Consider the following 22,236-nt stretch of genomic DNA (forward strand, 5'->3'; position numbering starts at 1 on the left):
AAATTTGACGAAACATGTTGGAGAATGGTGCAAACCGTGCAATCATAATTGGGTCTATGCGTTGGATGGCATTGCAGATTGGTGAAGCTCTGAGATCTACTTCCTATCAATGATGGTTCCATTTTCGGAATTCAGACTTCTACATTGAATCAAATTCACACCCGCTTGGAAGGAGAAGAACAATTCACCCTACTCCATCCATTATAAAAATCCAAAGAACGTCAAAGCCTTGGAGTTTGATTTGCATTGTTTTCAGGCTTTCAGCCCTGAGAATTGGGCGGAAGTGTCTCGTTAACAGAGGATTCACATTGCAAGAAAAGGTTATTATATATTATTTTTCACTTGGGAACTCAAGAAACAATTCAGTCCCTAACCCCCATTCAATTTATTGCTAACACTATTCCATTATGTGAAGAAGCTTCTATCTACATGTCACAGAGCTATTTCTCTCCCAAAAAAAGATTCACCCAGTATCAGCATCCACGACTCTTAGATGTATATTCCTTTCTTTTCTGGTTGGCAGCAATTTACTTGGAGTTGATTTTTGAATAGATGAACCAAAAACGTGGTGCTCATCCTCGGAGACCCCAAACATCGAACATTATTATCAGTTCATCATCGAAATCTGATATTAGATTGTGACCTTAATTGACACATTATACATAATGTTCTATGTTTCAAATCAGTACAACGCACTGCTAAAACTATTGAGCGAGGTTCAGAACCAAAATGAAGCAAAGAAGCTCCATGGCCGCATAATCAGAACTCTCATAAACCCGGATACTTTCCTCTCAAACAATCTCATCAGTGCTTACTCCAGATTGGGCAGCTTATCTTACGCTCACCGCACGTTCGATCAAATCCGTCAACCTAACATCTTCTCATGGAATAGCATCTTATCTGCCTATTCCAAGGCTGGTCGCCTCTTTGACATGCAAGAAATCTTTAAGCGAATGCCTGATCGTGATGGAGTTTCTTGGAATTCAGTAATTTCGGGCTACGCTTCGTGTGGATTTGGAGATGATTCGGTGAAGACCTACAAATCAATGCTGAGAGATGGGGCTCAGAATTTGAATCGAATTACTTTCTCCACGATGCTAATGTTGTCTACATGCCTGAGTTCTATTGTATTGGGTAAACAGATTCATGGGCATATCATAAAATTTGGGTTTGAATCATTTGTTTTCGTGGGAAGTCCATTGGTGGACATGTACACAAAAGCTGGGTTAGTATATGATGCAAAGAGGGTATTTGACGAAATGTGCGAGAGAAACATAGTTATGTATAATACAATGATCACAGGGTTCTTGCGGACTGGGATGATGGATGAAGCGAAGGATTTATTTCATGAAATGTCTGATAGAGATTCAATTTCTTGGACAACGATGATTACAGGTCTTACCCAAAATGGGTTGGAATATTGAAGCACTGGACGTTTTTAGAGAGATGAGATTGGAAGGCATGACCATGGATCAATTCACTTTTGGAAGTGCCCTCACTGCCTGTGGGAGTCCTTTAGCTTTGGAACAAGGGAAGCAGATTCATTGTTATATAATTAGGACTGATTATATGGATAACGTTTATGTAGGTAGTGCTCTTGTTGATATGTATTCCAAGTGTAGAAGCATAAGATCCGCAGAGAGAGTCTTCAAGCGAATGGCTACTAGAAATATTGTGTCTTGGACGGCAATGCTTGTGGGTTATGGTCAAAATGGTTTCAGCGAGGAAGCTGTGAAGATTTTCTCCCAGATGCAGAGAAATGGAGTTCAACCTGATGAATTTACACTGGGCAGCGTGATTAGCTCATGTGCTAATCTAGCGAGTTTAGAAGAGGGTGCACAGTTTCATGCTCTTGCCATTGGATTGGGTTTGGTTGCTCGTCTTACAGTTTCTAATGCACTCATTACCTTGTATGGCAAATGTGGAAGTCTTGAAGATTCTCACTGCTTGTTCAATGAGATGCATATCAGAGATGAAGTTTCTTGGACTGCAATTGTTTCTGGGTATGCTCAGTTTGGGAAAGCTAAGGAGACAATTGATTTGTTCGAAAGGATGTTGGCTGATGGCTTGAAACCTGATGGAGTTACCTTCATTGGAGTTCTTTCAGCTTGCAGTAGAGCAGGAATGGTGAATAAGGGATATGAGTATTTTCATTCCATGGTACAAAAACATGGAATAATGCCAACTTCAGATCATTACACCTGTATGATAGATCTTCTTAGTCGAGCAGGGAGAACAGAGGAGGCAAAAGAATTTATAGAGAGCATGCCTTGTCGTCCCGATGCAATTGGATGGTCAACGTTACTTAGCTCATGTAGACTTCATGGTAACTTGGAAATTGGGAAATGGGCAGCTGATTCTTTGCTAGAATTAGAACCAGAGAACCCTGCAAGCTATGTTCTACTGTCAAGCATGTATGCTTCTAAGGGGAAATGGGATGAAGTTGCTCGTTTAAGAAGAGGCATGAGAGACCGAGGAGTAAGGAAGGAACCTGGGTTTAGTTGGATTAAATATAAGAATAGGCTCCACATGTTTTCAGCTGATGACAGATCAAATCCATATTCAGATCAGATATATGCAGAACTGGAGAAGCTGAATCAGAAAATGGTAGAGGAAGGTTATGTACCTGACATGAGTTCTGTTCTCCATGATGTAGAAGCAGCAGAGAAAATGAAGATGCTTAGCCACCACAGTGAGAAACTAGCAATTGCTTTTGGGTTGATTTTTATACCTACTGGCTTGCCAATTCGAATTGTCAAGAATCTTAGGGTGTGTGGGGATTGCCACACTGCAACCAAATTCATTTCTAAGATAACCCAGCGAGAGATCCTTGTAAGAGATGCTGTCCGGTTCCATCTGTTCAGAGATGGAACATGTTCATGTGGAGATTTCTGGTAATGCGATTTTGCTACAATTGAAAGATCAGTTAATCCACAGATTCTCAATGTTGGGCCTCAAATCCAAGGATCCCAAGAGAGAGAATTGAAAATGGTGTGTTAGTTTGTGGGGTTACATCAAGAAGGTATGATGCTTATGATTCAGTTCAAAATACCAGCTGAATATGTGTGGCTTCGATAAATTTATGTTGTGCTTCTCAAATTCTTCTACTCCCATTGGAAGACTGGCCCGCTCTGGATTTTTTGGGTGGCAATTAGAATGGGATATTCATTGTCTTCCATTTAAGCAAAGGATCAACTAAAGGCACCATGAAGAAGAAAAGTCCTCATGTCAGCGTTTGTTTCCTGTGGTCTGTATGATAAAGGAGGGGCTTGGGCCAATAGATCAACTAAACTTGCACCAGCTATTTGTACTATTTATAGTCCTGTTATGAAGCAAGTAAAACTAGTGAAATTCAGGCATTTTTAAGCTAGGGTTTTTTGGGGAGAAATCTTCCCTGATGAGTCTACATTTCTTGAGAGATCTTCACTGTATTGTATTTTTTTCTTCCTTAGGTCTCAACTGTTTGGGTCAAACATGATATTGGTGTGTGAACCACATTAAATCTCTGTATAATCTTTGCTTATAAAAAAAAGATGCTCATAGCAGCTTGGATAATGTTAAGGATCAGATTGAATTAAAACAAGCGGATACTCCGGAAGTGTGTCCAATCCAATGAATTAAGTTTTTTGATTTTCATTATGCATGTCGCCTATGGTTGTCCTTAAGTCTTTACAATAGAAGTTTCCATATATGTGGAGAGAACCGCATTTTTGTTCATACGGTCGTCACAACTTATCTCTAAAATGATAAACCCAACAAACAACTCTGACAGTACATATTTGTGTGCATTGGACTCAATTATTTGAAAATCTTGAATCAAACTTACCAGATATCAATTTAGAATCTTAAATACGTTGTGGGTGTTCAGTGATAATATTCTTACTAGTAGCTTAAGGTTGATCTCATGAGTGTCAATAATACTGTTTGTACTACAAACCAGAGAAGAGTCATTTCGTGCTCCCTTTCGCAAATGCAAAATTGTAACACAAGGGGTATTATCTTTTGACATAAAAATTCACCTGTTAGCTGTCTTTGATATTGAAGTCATCAGCAGTTGATATGGAGTAAATTAGGCACCTTCGAACTCCAACAACCACATCAGAATTTGTTCAGGTCAACCAGAAGAGGAAAAACCAGCTAGTTGACATAGTAACAGTTTGGAGTCTGGAGACATGGACCTCAGGATCACACAGCATGAAATTGGCAAGTTTAAAAAGATTTATTTGGCTAATTTTTGGATCAATTGTACAGTTAACTACAGAACAAAAATACAGAATGGGATCAATTGGGCTACATTAAGGATCAAGTTTAAGCTCATATCTATTTGCACTTGTAATGGATGAATTAACCAAATATATTCAAGATTAGGTCCTCTGATGTATGCTTTTACTGATGATATTGTGTTGATTGATAAGACTAAAGTGGGGATTAATACCAAATTAGAATCATGAAGAGCAACTTTGGAATCAAGAAGTTTTAAACTAAGTAGAACGAAGACAGAATATCTAGTTTGTAACTTTGTCATGATCGGAGCAGACAATGAGATGGTGACACTTGACAATAAGGAGATTCCTCAGGTGATTGTTTTAGATACATAGGTTCAATCATAAATAAAAGAGGTGATATAGAGGATGATATTTCCCAAAGAATTGAAATAGGGTGGATGATATGGAGAAGTGCGTCCGGGGTCTTGTGTGATTGGTGTATCCATTAAAGCTTAAAGAAAAATTTTGTAAGACCGTTGATTGACCAACTATGATGTACGATGAAGAGTGTTGGGATGTGGCAGAAATGAGGATGCTAAGATAGATAAGTGGCAAAACTAGGAAGGATAAGATAATGAATAATCATATTAGATTTGGTTTGGGAGTTTGTTCCCAAAGTAATAAGTTTTGAGAAAGTTGTTTGAGGTGGCATGACCATGTTCAACGTTGACCTTAAATGCCTTTATACGGAGAAGTGATATAATCCAGATTGAAGGAGCTAGAAGAGCAAGGGGTAGACTTAAGATAACTTTAAGATAAGTGGTGAGAAATGACATGCATAGCTTAGGCTTTGTCTCTAGCATGACGTCAAACATAACTGATTGGAAGGCAATAATCCATGTAGCCGACCCCATTTAGTTGGGACAAGGCTTATTGTTGTTGTTGTTTGATCAGAATTACAGCTTCCCGTTGTAATACTCAAATATCACGAATATAAAACAAACTTCACTCATACATACACATCAAAAGCATGTCCCAAACAATACAACAGCACAATTTAGGTGGAGATGGAGAATTTGGAGCCACCTCTCTTAACCTCTAGCAGAACAACTCCAACATACACATTGAGTCAAAGAGTTTATCATACTAAGCATAAATAGACCGTCCTATAAAACCCTGATTTTCTCTTAGATTGCCAATGGGTCTTTGACTTTAGCAACTTCCTCTCATCTGATGCTGATTGTAAAGGCCCAATGCCAGGAAAAATCATGCAGATGGGTGTCGATGCTTTTTTATCAGGGAGTAGGCATCACTGTATATGGCTACTATGTTCGAGAATAAAGCAAGGACAATCATGAAGACAGATAAAATCTTGTCCTTCTTTGTAGCTATGCCATGAGGATCCCTGCAACACCAAAGGAAAGAAATTTTGAAAAACAGAATTTAGATAAATACCATAAGAAAGCAAGCTTATCAAACATGGCAAGTTGGCAACATTATTCCCAACACCACATTCCCCACAGAAACGAGCATAATAAAGAACTCTATGATATAAAAGACAATACTCAAGGGAAAACATATCAATCAACATGACACCATAAAAACAGACTCATATGCCATTAAAGAAAATCTGTATGCCTTAACCAGGATATCAAGATATACTCCTTTGACTTATTGTTGCATAAGCACGTCATGGACATAAAATCATGAGAAGACTGCAAGTGCATGAACACTTCAAATTGTCTTGTGTCTGAGTCTGCCATTAAATTTCCCAGAGAGCTATGTGATTCACATTGACTTACTACCAGTAAATCAAAACATGCCTACAAATTTTACTTTCTTGTAAAGTAACATCGCTGAAAGTCAGAGTTGAATGGTTCAGATGCACATGTGTGCAATATTATTTCCATAATAGGCTGCTATCGCATGGACAATAATTGAGTAATATGATTTTCATTATCAAATTTCTGGTTCTTCCCCTATGAGGTGGGGTCTGAGTGGGTGGTTCCTGCCGAAACACAGAATTCATACATAAAAATTGAGAAAAGTCCATTCACTCCTACAAATTCCAGTCAATATATGCATAACTTACTTGAGCACGATGGTAGCAGGAAAAATGAATCCAATGAAGACTGTGGCAGTTGCACCAGTGAACTGGAAAGCATCCCAGATGCTAGGTATGAAATTAGCCCCCATAAAGATGAGAGAAATGAGCCCAATAGTAATCAATGCAAACCTCCTGTTGTCATTGGACAAAGCCCTAGCTGAGTGAAAGACGAGACCATCAAAGTTGAGCCGTAGAGCAAAGAAGATGATGGGGAAGACAAGCATGAGGTGAATGACATAACTAACACGGACAGCATCATTAAGCAGTCGACCATATGGAATGCCAAGGTTGGTGTCAAAATTAGCTAGGATATCATCGAGGGTTGCATCACCAAAAAGGAGGATCCCAAAGAAACTAGTTGTGACGTACACAGTTGAGCACAATCCCAGAGAAGCTCGCACAATTGAATGCATCTGGGAAGAGTCTTCAAGTTCACCCTCAATTGTGTGCACTGTAAGAAGTACGTAGTACTAGTTAAAGATTCCAATCATAAGATCTTCTTCTCTACTTATGACAAATTCTTTGAGCAGTACAGAGCAACAATGATCTATTACATGAACAATCAGTGGACTCATACTTTTCTCATGACTCTTATAAACAAAAGTATTACAATATTCTTCAACTTTAAAAACTATAAGTAGCATAAGATTGCATGAAATACAGGTAAAATAATTACTACCATCTAGAACTAGCAGGATAATTCCTTATTTACTGATTCTCACAAATACAAAGCATGAAAACCCATAACAGCCCCAAATTTAACAAAATGGGCAAATATTCATCACCAATGGTGAGTCTCCACTATCCACAACTATCCCACATTAGAGAAAACAGAGAGATTCAGCTTATGTACCATTGTAATGGCAAACGAATGCTGTCACAAGAACTGGCACCACTGTGAAAAGTTTTAAGCATGATGTGATATCAGTCACATCTGGAAATAATCTGGGCATTGCTACATGTCCACCGATCAATTTGATAATAGCAATCCCCGCAGTAAAAACAACAAATGCAATTGCAAGCCCAACTGACAAGGCAGACGTGTATCTCAATGAATCTGCAACATATGAAACCATACATCAGAAATATTATTGCCAAGGACAGAATACTCATGATATTATGCATCTTAATCAAATCATCAAATTCAGGACTGTAGTTGCCAAACCAAGATTAGTACAATATGCAGTTGATTCTGACTAATACTTGGATGCAGAATTTTCCCAACTGACAAGTAGTTGTAGGGGTTCCTGAGATGCTGCTTTGACTATTGCTTCTATGCTTTCCCTTATTTTACTTTTTCACTCTTTTTGACTCTAGTTTATTCTATTCTACTTCTCTTATTCCTCATACTTTTGCAGCCTCCTTCAAATCCATGAGTTGGCCACATTTACTTGGCCACGGTGGTTGTTATTTATTGCTGTCTGCCAAATACTGGCAGAAAGGATTCTGTAAAAGGGGGCTTAGTTGAGCTGAAATAAATAATTCAGAAAAAAGAGGCAGACATTAGAGGCCTCTAGATTACACACCAAATGAGATTTCAAACCAAGGAAAAGGCATCTAGGTCCAGTTTTTGAAGCTTAATGGCCCAAGTCTGTGAATTAAGATGTGAGACGTCCATCCTCTGGTTTCAGTTATCAGGATAAGATCAGCTAGATCAGTTGATACAGATCACAATTAGCCAAGACTGGTCCACAGATATGGATGCCAAAACCACAATTCTTTGTAAGTCTCCATTCTTGGTTGTGCTGTGATCTCAACCAGGATCTGCCGGAACAGTCTTTAATCAACCTATCTGGATCACGCTTACCACTGGCCAATCTGAGTCATGGTTCTGATTCTTCTGAATTTTCTACACTTGGTAATAGCGACAGGTTGAGACTGAACGCATAAATTAATAGAAACTACTGTTACACCAAAAAGTCTAGGAGTTCAAAAGATTCTTTCTACAATTTCCTGACCTCAGGAGTTTTAAGGATCTATCACACACACACAAAAAAAAAAAATGTTGTATTTTGTTTCTGATGAAGCTCCTATATCTTTCTTCCCTAGGCTTGGGTTTTACAAAAAGGACCAAATAAGAGGGTATCAACAACAGGTTTTATAAGCAGTTCATGATGTTTACATTGATCTATTACTTGGCTCAACATTTAGCATCAAATAGGCTTCAGACACTACTAATTCCTGGTGCCATCATGTCCCCAGTTTCATTTCACAATCGATATAAACTCTTCAATCATGAATTTACATCCTGAAATTCATTGTATAATTCCAGTCTCCAGTTTTAGTTTAACACTTTGTCTAGGCGGCTCTTGTTGAGCCTTTGTTTTGCTTTGCTTTGGCTGGGCTTTGCCCGTAGTCCTCCTTGTATTCTCCCCCTTTCTTTTCCTTTCTATAATTCCAGTCTCCAGTTTGTTTTCCTGAAATCTCTTATTCTATTACTCAACCAATCGATTTTAAACAACTTCATTATCAACATGGTCACCCAGCATTTATATGGTCCATTAAAGGACAAGATAAAGCAAGTGGTTAATTTAATTTATACTAATTTCATGCATTGGAGAGTATCTTTGAATAAACCATTCTGTTGGATTGCATTTATTCATTCAATTAAATACTGAAATTCATGCTTTCTATACTCAATTAACTTTTGACTATACGAAAGCTTATGTGGTAAGCCCCAAGGGATCCACATTCACATCACCTCCTGGTGACTTGGCGTGCTCTATCTAACTAACCTCCCTCGTGTTGGGGTTTAAACAAACCCTTTCCTATGTTATAAAAATAGGACTATCTCTCATCTTGGATAAACACACACTAGCATAAGCAACATGGCCAAGGTTTATCTGGATGAACTTACACAAGGAAGAAGGTGAGGTGGCCACAAATGCTAAATGTAAATGCTAGTCCTTACATCTAACCTTTCAACCATTCAGCTACCAAGGTGTCAACACAGATCTTCACCTTTTACATATTGCTGAAACATACAATGGTCTCACGGAGTACAAGTTGTCCGCAACACTGTGGTAGACCTACAGATAACATACTCCTTTAGAGTAGATAAATACCATGGGATGAACCTAAGTTTTACATTGCTTTCTAGTAGATAGTGGCATGACTGATCAAATCAGCAGCCAAGATATACATGATAAGACCATGGTAATCATAGTCTTAAAGACTCTAAAAGTGGCATGACTGATCAAATCAGCAGCCAAGGTATACATGACAAGACCATGGTAATCAGTCTTAAAGACTCTAAATGTTCAAGAGTACCTAAGATTGCAGACAGCTACAACAAAATTAGTCATCCATAAAAGGATAAGTTTTAAATTGGCAAACAAAGAATGTCATACAAATAGCAATGTGCAACAAGAAGATTAGTTGATTAAAAGACAAACATGGGATCCAACATTAATTCAGAAAAGCAATGTTAATTAATTATACAAAATAAACAACAAATACACATACCAACACGCTTAAGGCAAGCCAGTGGAGAAAATACTCCAAGAGTAGTTACAAGCATAACAAAGGAACGCCCATTCCACCAGTGATCTCCGAACCATCCTTCCAAGAGTCCAGTATGATGAACTCCATTTGAAGAAGTTCCAGAAAGCACATCACCTTGTATTATGAGTGATCAGAGACCATTAAATTAGTGTCAGTAATCTGCATTATAGCATGAGTGAGAAATTCTCAACTCGTCTAACTACACAAATAGAAACAACAATTCATAAAAGCAACAACTTCTAGACCAGGTGATGATTTATGAAGAAAGAAGACAATAGAAGATATGAGCTAAGTTGAAGTAGTACCAATGATAATCATGTAGACTACAAGCACACCAATGTTGTTGATAACCACGCATGTCTGCAACAAATTTTTGCCTGCCCTTCCAAAGGCATCTCCCATAACTCCCCCATAAGAAAGGGCTTTTCCTGGTCTGCTAAACCTGAGTAACATCTCGATTGAAGCATCTGTCAGGAAAGCAATAAAGATGATGATGACTATCCCAGGAATAAGCCCCAAAACCTTCATGGTTGCAGGCAAAGACATGATTCCAGCGCCCACTATAGTAGTTGCAAGATTAAATACAGCCCCACTGTAGGAGCCCCCCTCGTACTCATCAAATTCATCATCTTCCTCTTGCCTACTCGGCAACAAAGGAGCATTCTCATCGACGACGCGTTTTCCCTTTGATCTCTTTCTGTTCTTCTTCAGGGCAATAGTCATTTCTTTTTAGTTAAGCCTCCCAACAGAGTTTCAGGTTCACCAGAGATCTTTGTAATTACCCTCTTAATTAATATAAAGCTATAAATACGTACAGCAATCTCAAAACCAGCTTTAGAGCCTGAAGATCTTAATTCTTACGAAATTAAAATTTCTCAACTTACAAATAATAACAAAAACAATAATCCAAAAGTTCAATTGAAGAGCACCAGAATGAAAGAAACCTCGTAAAAAAGCAGGGGAAAAAGAATCTTTCAGTCAGAAGTACACCTTCGAATTTTACTTATATCAGGCTAACTGCTTAAGAAAAGGACATCAACCCAGAAGCGGCTACGATGAAATAAGAAGAACCCAGCTCTTGTTAAGCATCACAACAATAGATCATGTAAAGCAAGCTGGAGGAACTTAAAAAAGATGAATCCAAATACAAAAATCAAATGATTCAAAACCCAGAAGCAGGAACCCAGTACGAGACTCCAAAAGCTGAATATCAACCAAAATATGGAAAGGAACGGGGAGAAATTATCTAGAATTGATCATTGGAGATACCAGGAGAAACTCAGTGAATGAAATCGACTTCGGCGTTTCGGATTTAGAAATTGGAGTAAACTGCGGGAGTTCGGACAGAAAATGTTGCCTTTGGATCGAGAGATTCGAGATTACGGAACGCAGAAGCTCACGAACAGAGTTCTACTCCGTAGATTTTCAATTTGAACCGATTTTAGTTTTAATCTTTTAGTTCCAAAGACATGCAAAATGCGAATAACAAAGCTTCCCACCTATCCCAAAAAAAAAAAAAAAAAAAACTTCCCAATTCTCACTTACGCACATACATTTTATATAAATGGAAACGAAATTTCGCGGCGACAATTATCCACACACAGAATGACAGAACTACAGAAGACAGAACACATAAATCTCGGCAACCTGGGTGGCCAGAATTACTTTTATGCCCTTTTCCAATTGAACTTCTTAGATAAGTCGATTTCACATAAAAAAACAGCAGAATACGTTGCTATCAAACCCATCTCTTATCTCTTCTCGTGGCTTCTTTCTTTTTCAATTGGTTCTTATCCACTGATATGGACGATTCATATGGAGTTCGTTGAACCGGACGATCATGAATCGGTTCGACCAAATTTATGGTCGAACCATATGCAAAGCAACGGATACTCACCTAGATAATGTACGTAATCCAAACTCCTTAAAATTATGGATAAAAGGGATTAGATTCAAATCACTTGTAGAGCACAAATTGGACTCCATAACCACCACACAAAGAAAAAGAATCCAAACTTGAGTTAATGTTAGTTCTTTATGGTCATCACACTCTATACTGTCATATTATGGGGATTATGGTGCTTATTTAGTGTTGAACTATTCAGCTTAAGACAATGATCGTTGATTTAGATCTCAGTTGAGATTTTTTGAAATCCAATCCCAATGTTATGTGTAGGGCATCTAGAGGCTGAATGCTTGAACGGATGTCCTATTAGACGTAGAGGATTTGAATCCCTTAAAGAAACATAAAGCAAAGTAATAAATCAAAATTGATGATCTCATTCTAATGGTAATCATACTCTTACTCTTTGGCATAATTAGTCTAAAGAAGAACTTTAACCACCCTCCCAAGAGTAGAGAATGGTATTTCTTTCATACCTCTTCGTCACTTATTTAAGAAAGAGATTTATCTCTCATCACATTACTGGTATTAAGAAGTATACCTTTTAAATATGAAAAGTGTATAATCTGGAGGTGAGATCTGGACTCAGTTCCATATGTTGATTGCTATCCCTTTTTTTTTAAAAGATTATTTAAAAAAGGAGACAAAATTGAAGCTTTATCTAAATTTTATAGATATGGAGTTATCCTATATACCAAACTTGGATGCTAGGAGAACCACTACAGGTGACAAGGTCATCATATAACAAAGTTGAAAATAGTTTATTTAATTTAATTTTTTTTTTAAAGATTTTGACGTGTCGACACTTCAGCACTTATGAAAGTAGAACTGTAGAACTTATTGACTGGAAGTTGTTGCCTCCAGGTGACCGCAAAGAGTTCATGGGAATTGAAGGAGGGCATTTCAGTAATTATAGGACGACATCAAGGCTAGAAATGAAAATGCTTTCTCCGACAGCGTCAACATTGCCAGCAAAGCTTTGAAGCAATTCTATAATTTTGGTGCATTTATTGAGAACGGACGCCGAAATGTGTTTCACGTGGTATTGCCGTATTCGTAGGATTCTAAATTTCTGATTTTGTCTAAAAATAAATTAAAATAAATCGAACACACGTCACGTCCACGTAGAGCCTATAATAATTATCCATAAATTAAGATAAATGAAGGTGTGGTCTTCATTTTTTTTAATTCTATCATTTTGAGTAAAGTTTGTATATCTTTCACACTTCTCCACTATACATTAAATATGAGAACCACATTTGAATGCTGATAACCACATCTAGATGCTGATAGAATTAAAATAAGACCCTTGGTGGATCCCATGTAAAATTTTTTTGTCTGACCAAAATCCCAACTGGAGGTGATGGTTTAGTCGTTCCAAGCTTACATGCGAGTGGTTTGGCAGCTCCTATGTCCCAAGTTCGAATCCCCTCTATCCCTTGACTTCTCGCCGCTCTTTGACCTAGGCATGGGATTACCGTTATTGCTCACCCCACCTGTGAACCAGCAAACTAATGGCCAAATCCCAACTAAGGGTGATGGATGCATGCTAACAATGGTTTGACAACTCCTATGTCAAAAGTTCAAATCTCCTCTACTCTCGCATTGAGTAGTTGTGCACAAGCTAATACTTGCATAGGTCAAACTCGAAAGTCCAAACATTGCATAGCGGGGGTGCAAAGTCGCAACTACTGCATCCATTCTTTTTCTACCAAAACAAAATTCCATATGTGGACTTCACCCCTAATGTATGGTGAAGCATTGGGAGAATAACAAAGACATGTACCCTAACAAGTTCAACTTCTCATGGTGCCAAATGACATAAAATCAATGGATGACTTATATTTTTTATTGTCTTTTTTAAAGAACTGTTTGATTTGATACATCATTAGCTTTAATTTCATCCAAACCTATCAACCATATAGGCAAAGACAAAAGAAGTGAAATTCCATTTTCAAGAATGACAAAGCTAGCTACGGAAAACATTTTTTTCTTTGCTAGGTTTTTTATGTGACTGTACGGAAGTCAAGAAATTATCTTGTTTTAAAAAATCTAAAACAAATTTTGGTTCAAGCATTTGAAGAGTTCACAATTACAAATCTTATTTCAGGAAAGAAGGTGCAAGTCTCCTGAGATTTTCCTTTATCACGTCGACAGAGAACTCCAAGTAACAAGACACTCAAGCGCAATCTAGAGCAGAAGATCAGAAAGTAATGGAGTACATGAAGCCTTAGTGTCTAAATACCCTAACAGCTCAAATGGTGTACTTTTAAATAATGAAGCCGAAGTGTTTAAATACCCTCACCTTAAATGGTACAATTCTAAATGTTTATGCTACAATTACAATCAATCACTCTTATCCTCTAATAGCTCCACCCCTTCATGCCTCAGCTTGCAATGCTTTTGCATAAATCTTCATCAAGAATCATAAACAATGCCAGAACAATCCTAATTTCAAAAAGCTACCAGAATATATCATTACTGCCAAGGATCATTGTCTCCTGTCCTCACTTCTGATGGCTCAACCACTTCCACACTTGATGTCTCACCTGAACTGACACCAGATTCCTCTGTTATTGCATCCTCAGAATCTGATCTTCCCCATCGCCCTCCAAGGGCAACTGCCATCATCTCATATATCTTGTTACCCAAATCAGCTGGACTATCGGGCTGTACGGGGGAAGGGAAGATGTGACAAGAAAAGTAAGTAATAGAGTTTAGATGGTCGTGAATTAAAAAGATGTGGCAAAAACTGCATCTTGTTAACAAAAGATTAGTTTAGTGATCCTCACCGAAAATCCGCTAGATATTAAGGCTGTCTCATATAAAAGGTCAACAGCCCTTTTGGCTTCAGCACTCTCTGGGGCATTCTTGCATGCAGCCTGTAAACCACAGCAGAGAGGGCCCACCAAGAAAGCCAACCAACGAACCCAAAGAGGACGGGGAACAATTCGTTCCGGCAAAGGGGACCGCGGAGGAGACTAGGTGTCTAGTGCTCCATTGAATGACCAGGGAAATACCACAGGTCAAAAGTATTGCAATTGTGTTTCCTGCTATAATTTTTATTTTCATTTCCCTCATGCATTTCAGCATAATATCTACCTCTGAATTGTTATCTTATGAGTAACTCTAAGGCTACAGCTTTTAGGACATTAATTGATAAATACAAGAAAAGACCAACGAAAAACCACCAAAAGTACAAGATTACAAAATTTAACCCCTTAGAAAAGGTTAGCCAAATCAGCTAAAGAAGTTGATCTTACATTTAAGTCTTTAATAATGGGGTGATCTGTATTGACCTCCAGTATTCTTCTTCCTCTCATGAACTCCAAGCTTGAGGTGTCTCCAAGGGTCTGTGCTTTCATAAGCCTTCAAAAGAGGAAAAGAACGTCAGAATAATCTTCATCTAAAGAGAAAAAGGTCCAGATGGATGGCAGAAGCAAAAATCCAGGCACTGAAAGATGTGACTAACCTTTCCATATTAGCAGACCATCCAAACTTTCCAGAAACAAGCACACACGGAGATGAACTGAGACGCTTCGAGACTTGCACCTTAGCCACTTTATCACCAAGCTGTTGCTTTATCCAGTCACAAAGAAGATTGTACTCTTGCTTGTTTTCTCTATCCTTTACTTCGTCCTCATCACCTAATGTACCAATTGGCATGATGGTAAACGCCAGGACAGATTAAAGTAGCACATACAAAAAAGATTCAAGTCAATGAATTTGATGCTTTATTAAGTCATGCACAAACCTAGTTCTAATTCTTCCTTGCTTATGTCCACAAATTTCTTTTCTTTGTATGTTTGTAGGTTCTGGATTGCAACTTCATCAATAGGCTCTATCAGAAATAGGACCTGTCAAAGCAAGCATAATATAAGCAATCAAGTGGCAAGAAAACCTGCACCTGTTAAAGCCAATTAAAGGCATGCCATTCATTTTAACCAAGTGTAACCACTACTCAACTAAAACAAAGACAAGCACATCAGGTACTAGAGTCATTCAAGACAGTAACACGAATCCATCATTTTCAGATATCTAGTCAATCTCTCTGAAAGATTTTCACCATATGCCCATGGGCCTTAGTCTTCACTCTCTGACCATCTTCAGGCAGATAATGTAAGCCTATTACTGTTGGTTGGCCCAATGAGGGAGGTCCAAAAATACTTCAGTTTTATTTCAATACAATGTAATGATATCTTCCATTCCTTGGGGGAGGGGGGACCTACTCTTAAAATTTAAGTCACTTTGGCCTTTTAGTATTATACTGTACTGTATCCCTCTCTTTAGTTTTTATGGTGTCACTACAGACCCTGCCCTCCAACAAAGCAGGGGGCAAGGCTGCTGTTGCCCCTCCAAGACCCTGAAATAGCAGGAGCTTTGTGCACTGGTTGCTATTTTATGCTGTCACTACAGACTAGGTAAGTGTGAATACCTCAATATCCTTTTGAACCAACTTCTCCAAGAATGGTGCAGATTTGGCACTTCTCAAGCTGTCTGTAGCCAAGTAATAAATAGCCTTCTGGTTTTCTGCCATGTTCTCACAGTAGTCATCTAAACTAATCAAATCATCCTCGCTCTTGGAAGAGTAGAACCTTAACAAAGGAGTTATGCGCTTGTGATTCCCTGAATCCTCGATGCAACCCAACTTGATAAATTTGCCATAGTTCTCCCAGAATTTTTTGTAATCCTGGAAAGATAGAAGGAGTTGCATCACATAGCTGTTAATCTAACCTGCAAAAATTACCCTTGAATCATATTGCTCCCTACCTCTTTATTTTCTTTGTCAGCTGTCTCCTGAATCATGTCAAATGTTTTTCTAACAAGCCTCTTTCTCATAATCCTTACCTGCCAACACACACAAAAAAGAAAAAGAACCCAAGGAATAAAACGAATCAACATCTCTGTTAACCAGAGAACAAAAACTGAATTGTTTATGAAACTAAAATATTGACAAAACAGATATCGAAATAAAAGTTACGGAATAACCATAACAGAAGCATCTATTATTTCTTTCATTAGGTTTGGGCTTAAGGGGTTACAATTCAGCCTGCAAATGCAGGTAATTATTAACTTACAATTCGGCTTTCCTGAAGAATTTCTCTAGAAACATTAAGGGGAAGGTCATTTGAATCAACCACTCCCTTTACAAAGCTCAAGTACCGTGGAAACTGCAAATGGAAAACATAATTCAGACCATGTTATTATAAGAAGAATTTTATACCAATCTTACAAAATTTAGTAAGCAACATATTTGATCAGAAAAAGCACGTCTACTTGGCCCATTAACTAAGGAGTAACTTTTAAATCCCACAACAAGAAGAGTAATTCTAAATGATACCAGTACTCCAAAAAACTTACCAGTTCACCATCAAAGTCATCAGAAATAAATACACGTTTGACATACAGACGTATATTCTTCGTCTTAGGGTTTACAATGTCCTCATTGTTAAGAGGTGCCATACCAGGAATGTAAAGAACACTTCGGAATTCAACCTCACCCTGCCAAGTTTTAAGATAAAATTAGATCCCACCCTGGAATCATGAACAGCACAACAGCCTATGCATGTTAAAACATACCTCCGTTGTGAAGTGGGTGTATGCAAGTGGGTCCAAGAACTCATTAAATGCCTTCTTATAGAACTCACGATATTCATCTTCTGCAACATCTTTTGGGTTCCGCATCTACAAATACACATAAATTTTTTAACAAATAAAACCATAACCATAATAGAACATGTAGAACTTACATATTTAAGTTTATAGTGTGAAAATCAATGAAATTGCTTTACAATGTATTTAAAAATAATATAGGAAAGGATGAGGTTGTTCTAATTCCAAAACTCTAGAGAGATTCACTAGACCGGCACAGAAATCTGCCATTGAGCTGAGATTTCGTGGACAGGCGGAACCCCAAGGTCCCCTGTTCACCTGTCAATTTTCAATTAAAACAGAGTTACTCCATTTGCATAAGAAGGTTTTAAAAATCCAGTGGAAAAATGAAACTTGACTAAAAAGAAATGGATGGTTACAAGGAAATATATCGATACATGAGCCATTACATAGTTGATTGAGGTTCAAAATTTACATCTGGCCAATCTAGACCACTCTCTAGATAGTCATATCATCAAGAATGCCTTGTCATCCTTCCCACATGGCAAAATATGGTGTTAGTATAGGAAAAAGAAAACAGAAATTAATGCAGAATTTGGTCCAAGAACAATGGTAGCAACATTCGACTGGATGGACCACCTCCATCACAGCTTGAACACCCCCCCCCCTCCTTTTTACAAATTTTGATCCCCTAACATGTTTCATATATTTATGATAAAGAGAAGGCATCATAACAAAGAAATAAACAAACTGGTGCCATGATCAATAGTTGTTTTTCCAGAAAATATTGTGTCCCGATAAAAAGAAATGGAGCCATAAATTAAGTAGATACCATGCAACCACACCCCCTCCCCAGCACAAAAAGAAAATTAAAGAATTAAAGAAGTGTGCCTACCCATATTGGTTTTGTTTCATTGGCTAACTCCCAATCCCAGTACTTCTCTGTTATGGTCTTCTTCTTCTTCTCCTCTCCCTGAATAAGAAGAAAGATAAGCTTTGACTGTACTATTATAATGGAGAAGGCAAAGCAAGATAACCCAGTGATACAAATCAAATTAATTACCTCTGGTTTTGGTTCTTCTCCTTCTTTTGGTTCTTCTTCCTCTTCCACCTATCCAAAGTCTCATTTTAATTAAGAACCTCAAGAAAGCAACTGTTGTTTGAATAAATGAAAATGATAATTTACAAGTCAGATATCTCTATAAAGAATGGGACCATTTCAACAATCACCTAAAAAGTATCCAGCAAAGATACCCACCCAGACAGTAAATATAGAAGCAAAATAAGACACTAACTTTGAACAAATTCCTTTGCTCTAATAGCTAGAGAAGCATTAGTACATCCAAGAAAGTGTGCCCCCACCTCTACAGTCCTTGATTTCTCTTGCCAAGTGTAAATAGGGAATGAGACAAACTGTGAGTAATTCTTCACCAAACTTTGAATCTTGGTAGGCTCTGAGAATTCGAATTTATCATCTGGCTGCAAAAACAAAACACAAAATCCTGATGATTCAGAATGAGGAACAATTTCCCAATATCATACAGTGACTGGAGGAAGAAGACGCACCCTCAGGGATAACGTAATTTGGGTTCCACGCCTTAGTAGCTTTTCAGGATCAGTTTCTTCCCTTATCACATATGAGCTACTATCAGCTACAGCTTCCCAGACATACTGCTTATCTGATCTAGGGCTCTTTGTGGACACAAGAACCTATTCCAAGTTCAAAAAATAAATTAGAGTTGTGTGCCAGTGTTAATGAAAAGCATGAAATCTCAACTCTTGGAGAACTAACCCAGATATAAAATAACTTGAAAATGGCAATGCAAATACATATCAACTCAGAATACCTTGTCAGCAACAAGAAATGCGGAATAGAATCCAACTCCAAATTGACCTATCAAACTATTGTCTGCTCCAAGATCTTTATTCTCCTGCATACAAGTTTAACAAAAAATTCTCAGAAGAATTGGATAAGCAGGTCATGGTCACAATATAAAAATATGAATTAAAGAAGGATAAACTAGCACCCAAAAAAAAAGAAAAAAAGAAGGCTAACACCCCCTCCCGGCACCCCCTTCCAACCGATAAAAATGAAACTACCTTCAGAGCCTTCAAGAATTTCGATGTTCCACTCTGAGCAATGGTTCCAAGACAGTCAACAAGCTCTTCTTTTGTCATTCCAATCCCTGTGTCTCTGCAAAAACAGTGAAGCTACAATCAATAACTACTCTCACCTGCTGAGAGAACAAAATTTAGAATAGGCAGAGAAATACGTTATAGTAATGGTTCCATTTTCTGGGTCAGGCCTGATGCGTATCTCCAGTTCACCAGCTTCTCCAAGAAGAGAGGGCTCAGTCACACTTAAAAATCTCAACTTGTCTAGAGCATCACTTGCGTTACTGATGAAGACCATGGAATTAAACAGAATGGTCAATCAAACTGAAGAAAAATGCGACAAAAGAAAATATAACTTCCAAGTAGTTGAAAAAAGGGTAAAAGTTTGTCATATGAAAAAAATCTAATCACTCTTATCTCTGGAAAAAATTGAGAAGTTGATTGAGTTAAGAGGAGTAAAGAGCTTCTTCAAAGTAGCCCCTTATACTTCAACCTAAGTTGCAGCTCAAGATTATTTAGCTGAACAGCGTGATAAAAAGCTGCCAAAATAAAGATATGCTAAGATACACACCTAACGAGCTCCCGAAGAAACACTTCCTTGTGACTATAAAGACTATGAACTATTAGATCCATGAGCCGACTGACCTGCAATTATTAAGTATTCATAAACCATTAGACAATGCTTAATGTGGATAAAGCAGCATGAAGAGATGATGCAGGAACATAGAAACAGAATCTTTTACTTTTGTGAAATGAATGAAAATAAAATTAAATCTTTTAGAACACTCGCCTCTGCCTGATACTCGAATTTCTCCCCAGAAGTCTCAGCGGCTTGTTCTTCCGCGACGGCAGCTTCGCATCGGACAATCATTCGACTGTCCCTCTTATCAAGTTTCCATTTCAATCCAGCCCCACGAATCCCATTTCTCAGAACATTTCGGGGTAGAAAAGCGGTTGCTAATCTCAGAACTCCACGGTTGTTATTCATCGAAAAACATGATGGCGGAGGAAGAGATGCAATTGAAGCTGATGCCAAGCTCCTGCTAAGAACAGGCGCCATTGCTATTACGAGTTGCAGAGAAGACCAAAAGGAAACCTAGATTCACCAATTCGATATCCTCAAAGTGCTCTGCTAGCTGAGAGATGAGCCTTGAACAACTGAAATGAGTTTTAGAATATGGAAATCCCCGTAAAGTCGCAACCTCTAAGCAGGGTTTTAGGAATCAGAAAACGGATCTGCGAATCGGCGGATTTTTAGATTGAAAATCGGATGACCTCGATTTTGACCGAGCCAACACAGTTATTGCACTCGGAGGGAAGGGAAGACCCAATCCTCTCTTGGATTTAAGGATCGGTTTGAGGGTTATTAAGGACCTTTTTGATATCTAACATTGCGTCCATGCTTGTATCTTTGACATTAAACTTTGATTATGATTCTTGGAAGTCATCGTTATCTTCTTCAGAGACTTCTGTTAAATTTGCTGGTCAAGCTCTTATTCAATTGAAATTATCTACTACTTGCTGGTCAATCTCTCATTCAATAGATGTGTGTGTTGTTTGTGTGCGTGTGCAAGACTTCAAGTTAATGCACTCTTGTATCTATGGACCTCAATTCCCTCTCAGTTTATTTTATGGGGAGATAATGCATAGTTCATCTAGCATGCTTCTTTTCTTTGTGACTTGATTAAGTGCATTTGGGGGACAAGATCCTTAGGATTGAGAACTGAGCTTCCCTCTCAAATTTCACTACTTCAACTCTGTAGTTCTTTGTTGTAATTTTAGTAATTCTATATGAAAATTCAAAATATTTCATTTTAATTAGTTGTCTTTTTCCAATGGACACCTAAGTGGACCATATGTGTTTTCCTTAGTAGCTAGTTTGGTAGCTAACAAATAAGCCTTAAGGGAAGAGTTGGGTTTCTTGGAGACAATCTTTAGTGGTGTCTTTTACTCTCCTATATAAAGGTGAGAGGGGTTGTTTATTAAGAGAGGGAAATTATGTTTTATGAAGTTGTTTTGAAAACTATGTCAACAATGGATTGGTGAATGTAGCTTTTGGATCCCTTAGCTCATCGCGACGGAGTGCATCGTCTGCGATGGAGGGGTTGTTTGATCTTGGGGGTGAAAACGCACTTATAACCCGTGTGCACTATTGGGGCGTTTAAATACCTTAAAGAAAGTGCCGGCCACCACCGACACGTCTCAATTCCGCCAACTTTGTTTGTGCATCATTAGATGGATCTATACTATGATGCTTTCAACAAGGAGATCATTCATGTTATTCAAAATAAGATAAGTTTTCCATTCTTATGATTGTATGTCTTCATTTGTCTTATACAATTGTCCATGATATTATATTATGTCCAACAATCTTTATTAACTCATGTCAATCTTAATAAACCTACCCTCAAATCCATGAATGTTCTCTGTTTTCATGATTATGTGCCACTCTATATGGTCCATGCACGATGCCATGATTTTCAATAATAAACCCCTTGATGAGTTGATGGGGGAGAAGTTATGAACCATGCAGCTAAATGGATTGGTGATCTAGGGATTCATTCTCCGAGACTTAAGGATTCCAATTTTCCTAATCCTTGCTTTTCTAATATAAAACACTGCTTTTGTGTTATTCCTCAAAATATGGTTGGTAGTAAATTAACGAATAGGGATCACCTCCCCGAGTCCTGTCCGGGGGAGCTCCCCAACAACTTCTCAACCAGAAAAACATAGTGGGACCCACAAGTGAAATTTTGAGTTTTTTTTTTTTCTTTCCAAAAAGTGTTTTT

At 38.0% G+C, this 22,236-nt stretch overlaps 3 protein-coding genes across 3 annotated transcripts; 1 reads left to right on the plus strand and 2 right to left on the minus strand.

Annotated features, from left to right (window-relative positions):
- The first annotated feature begins 24 nt into the window (after positions 1–24).
- On the plus strand, positions 25–3,433 carry LOC149013306 (pentatricopeptide (PPR) repeat-containing protein). Its single transcript, XM_089158650.1, is given in 2 exon segments — positions 25–1,421; positions 1,423–3,433. Coding segments are annotated over 2 exon segments (2,232 nt in total). The 5' UTR covers positions 25–665; the 3' UTR covers positions 2,899–3,433.
- Positions 3,434–5,190: 1,757 nt separating this feature from the next.
- LOC149013307 (amino acid transporter AVT6A-like) lies at positions 5,191–11,339 on the minus strand. Its single transcript, XM_089159615.1, has 5 exons — positions 10,122–11,339; positions 9,778–9,930; positions 7,166–7,369; positions 6,298–6,763; positions 5,191–5,610 (listed from the first exon to the last, which is right to left on the minus strand). Exons 1-5 carry the CDS (start codon positions 10,537–10,539, stop codon positions 5,472–5,474), a joined length of 1,380 nt encoding a protein of 459 aa, XP_089015741.1. The 5' UTR covers positions 10,540–11,339; the 3' UTR covers positions 5,191–5,471.
- Positions 11,340–13,806: 2,467 nt separating this feature from the next.
- Positions 13,807–20,636, minus strand: LOC149013308 (heat shock protein 90-5, chloroplastic-like). Its single transcript, XM_089158927.1, has 19 exons — positions 20,238–20,636; positions 20,019–20,092; positions 19,606–19,731; positions 19,433–19,526; positions 19,180–19,263; positions 18,899–19,042; positions 18,695–18,811; positions 18,396–18,443; positions 18,228–18,305; positions 17,300–17,404; positions 17,081–17,221; positions 16,798–16,890; positions 16,490–16,567; positions 16,155–16,409; positions 15,474–15,576; positions 15,192–15,366; positions 14,983–15,088; positions 14,512–14,601; positions 13,807–14,389 (listed from the first exon to the last, which is right to left on the minus strand). The coding sequence occupies exons 1-19, from the start codon at positions 20,505–20,507 to the stop codon at positions 14,198–14,200; spliced, it is 2,373 nt and encodes a 790-aa protein (XP_089015053.1). The 5' UTR covers positions 20,508–20,636; the 3' UTR covers positions 13,807–14,197.
- Positions 20,637–22,236: the final 1,600 nt, after the last annotated feature.

The sequence above is a fragment of the Hakea prostrata genome, chromosome 6, assembly GCF_041222555.1.
Source record: "Hakea prostrata isolate BN-2017 chromosome 6, UWA_Hpros_2, whole genome shotgun sequence".
NCBI classification, from domain to species: Eukaryota; Viridiplantae; Streptophyta; class Magnoliopsida; order Proteales; family Proteaceae; genus Hakea; species Hakea prostrata.